The sequence below is a fragment of the Lagenorhynchus albirostris genome, chromosome X (genome assembly GCF_949774975.1).
Source record: "Lagenorhynchus albirostris chromosome X, mLagAlb1.1, whole genome shotgun sequence".
Lineage (NCBI taxonomy): Eukaryota > Metazoa > Chordata > Mammalia > Artiodactyla > Delphinidae > Lagenorhynchus > Lagenorhynchus albirostris.
Window position 1 is genome coordinate 92,735,753 of NC_083116.1, and position 3,299 is coordinate 92,739,051.

Below are 3,299 nucleotides of genomic sequence, written 5' to 3' on the forward strand. Positions count from 1 at the left end.
CGGAGGGATCATGGCCCTGCAGAGACCTCCATTTAGGATTCTGGCTTCCAGAACTGTGAGAAAACATATTTCCGTTGTTTTAAGTCACCTAGTTTTTGGTATTTTCTTATAGCAGCCCCGAGGAAAGTAATACAAAGCCAAATATCCTTCACAGGTGAATGTAAAACAAACTGTGGTACATCCATACAATGGACTACAACATGGGTAAATCACAAAGACTGAGAGAAACAGGTCACCAGAGGTTGCATCCTGTATGATTCCATTAATGTGACATTCTGTTAAAGGCAAGTCTATAGGATGGAGAACCAATCAGTGTTTGCCAGAGGTTGGGGTGGGGGCCAGAGTTTGATTACAAAGGGAAGACATAAGGGAAATTTTTGGAGTCATGGAACGGCTCTGTGTCCTGATTGTGGCAGTGGTTACACAAATGTACCCATTGTTAACACTGATAGAACTGTATGTCCAAAGAGAGTTAATTTTATGGTGTGTTAATTTAGGTATTAAAAAAAATGAAAACACACGCACATATATATATATATACAAACAAATTTCTTTTAAAAATGCTTGAAAAGAAATTTTCTTTCTGGGTTTCTGCCAGAAAGGCTGCTTTGTGGAGGTACCACACTAGCCCTTGTGTTTTGTGAGCCTGGTCTTCTATCTGTAAAAGGAGAGGATCCATCCAGAGCAGAGGTTTTCATAATGTCCCCCACCCCCACTGCCCCAAATTGCATCCCTGGACACTCCTTTTGTGGAAGTGGGAGTAGAGATGGGTCTGGAGAGAAAGGGGTCTGGACCCACAGGTCTGCATCAACCAGAGTGGTTGTGCTCTTTGTCTCATATTGTTTACCTAGAGTAATTCTCAATTAGAATACCTGCTCCCAAGCCAGAGCCAGATACCTGGGGATTTTGAACATCCTGGATTCCAGGGCCTACTTCTGGGGCCCACTCATTCGTCCCTTTGGCAAATGCCTTCACGGATCCTGGTGGAACCCCAGGGTGCTGACTCTAATGGTCAGTGATTATAAATAAGGCCTTTGGGTAGGGGACAGGGGGCCCTGGAATGATGCTTCTTGCTTTCACATGGATTAAATACAATGACCCAATAGGAACGCTGAAAAGGCTCTAAATGTAGGCCTCCTCTGAGGTAGGGTCCAAAAGAACCTTAGACCATTTGTTTTTATAGACAGGATGATTTTTTAGAAGAGCGCTGTGTAGACAACAAAGGGCTGTATACAGATGGGGGAAAGGCCGCTGTGAGGATGGATGTGCTGACCCCCAACCAGCAGGGCTAAAGATTATCCTTAATAACAAGAGCAGCCCTTTCCTCTAAGCAGGAAACCATTCGCCTGCTAGGTCCCATGCTAAGGAATCTAATTCTCACAGCAACCCTGGGAGAGACAGGCTCCCACTGCTTTGACAGGTAAGGAAATGGAGGCTCTGAGAGGCCCCAGTTACAATGGGAGGAGGTGACAGAGCCAGTCCTGGCCAGCAGCTCCAGCCTACCATGCCAAGGCCCATGAGAGCAACGGAGGCCTTGTGTCAGGCGGGCTCTCTCTCTTAGCAAGTGCCCTGGAGAAGGGGATTAATGTTCCTTTTTCACAAAGGCTGGTGGGGATTGCTGAGGGCAACTCAAGACCTTGCCATTTAGTACAGCACTGGAAAAAATATTTTTAAACTTTATATAGTGGAATTGTTTTTTTTAAAAAACTATTTAACATGTAAATCTAATCTAGAAAATCAGAGTTGGGTCACTGTGGTTGAAGGTGGGGTCAGGGGTGGCCTGAGGCTCCCCCAGGACTCCCAGAGAACCCCAAGAAGGCCACTTATCCAGTAGGTTGGCACTTACTGTAAGAAGCACACAGTGGGTACCACGATGTCTAAGCCTCTGGCTTTGGATTGGGAAGAACCAGGTGGGATTGGGGCGCTGGGTGGGTGGGAGGAGCGGCTGCGGGTGACTCACCCCTGGGTTAGTAGTCTGCTCCGGCAGGTCCCAGGGTTCAGGTCCATCTGAGCTGGGCACCACCTCGGCACCCTCCTCTCTTGCCAGGCCGCAGCAGCCATGCCGTGCCGCTCACAGGATAAGAAACATTGTCACCATTTTACTTTTAATGAATTTTATTCTTTTTTTTTTTTTTTTTTTTTGTGGTACGTGGGCCTCTCACCACTGTGGCCTCTCCCGTTGCGGAGCACAGGCTCCGGACGCGCAGGCTCAGTGGCCATGGCTCACGGGCCCAGCCGCTCCGTGGCATGTGGGATCTTCCCGGACCGGGGCATGAACCCGTGTCCCCTGCATCGGCAGGCGGACTCCCAACCACTGCGCCATCAGGGAAGCCCCATGAATTTTATTCTTTAAAAATAAGGCATACTAAGCTAAAAACTCCCCCTGCCCTTTTTGCTTGCCCTTCTAAAAGGTGGTTTCTAGTTCCTTTACCAACAAAAGTTCAACGTTCAATGTTGATATAGGATTTGCAGCAGATGTCAGGGGCTGACCGGGATGGCTCACATCGGCATCATCAGACAGACCTCTTTCTCGTAGATGTCCGGAATCATACCCACCGCAGAACTGATCATGTGAGCGGTGTTCTTACTAAACAGCTTGAATTCATAATGGATAAGCTGTTCCCAAAAGCCGATGTTGGGCCGGATGATGGGGCGGCATGACTTGGTCCACGTGTAGGCGTCCAGCAGCGACATGGAGTGGTACTTCATGAGGCACGCGAGGCAGAGAGCGGCAGAGCGGCTCACCCCGGCGGCGCAGTGCAGCAGCGTTCGGCCCTGCTTCATGTCCACGCTGTGGATGTGATCTGCCATAGGGTCAAAAAAGTCGTAGAGGTGCGAGGTGGGAGCATCTACCACCGGCACGTGTACGCACTGGATGTCTTTGAAGAACGTGTTGGCCACCTCTGCCGACACGTTGATGACTGTCGTGATGTGGTTGGTAGACAGCATGAGTTCATTGTTGGCTGCCACCCCATTGCTGATGTATAGACTGCTGGTTATCTGGGAGAGGCCATGGACAGAGCGCTGCCTGACAGCCTGAGCCAGGAGGGGACACGGGGGTGTTGTCATCAAGGTGGCGGGACAGTGGTCTCTCCTGGCTGCTTTGGGGCACCGCTCCCGGGAGCGAGTTCAGGAAGCAGCAGCTCGGTGGAGTCTCTTGGAGAGGGTCTGGGGGACAGTATACCAGTCATAGGTCACCACCCCGTCTCCACCCCGAACCCCCACCCCCCCCAACCCCCGCCGCCCTGCGCGGGAGTCACAGGCCCCCACTGCCCTTCCCACTGGTTTCCATGGCAATG

The 3,299-nt window shown here is 50.6% G+C and overlaps 1 protein-coding gene across 1 annotated transcript; it reads right to left on the reverse strand.

Annotated features, from left to right (window-relative positions):
• Positions 1-2,499: 2,499 nt before the first annotated feature.
• Positions 2,500-3,069, reverse strand: DUSP21 (dual specificity phosphatase 21). The gene has a single exon (XM_060138375.1). The coding sequence runs from the start codon at positions 3,067-3,069 to the stop codon at positions 2,500-2,502; it is 570 nt and encodes a 189-aa protein (XP_059994358.1).
• Positions 3,070-3,299: the final 230 nt, after the last annotated feature.

Coding starts and splice junctions, on each gene's coding strand:
- DUSP21 (XM_060138375.1), bottom strand. CDS start 3,069: ATGACAACACCCCCGTGTCCCCTCCTGGCTCAGGCTGTCAGGCAGCGC.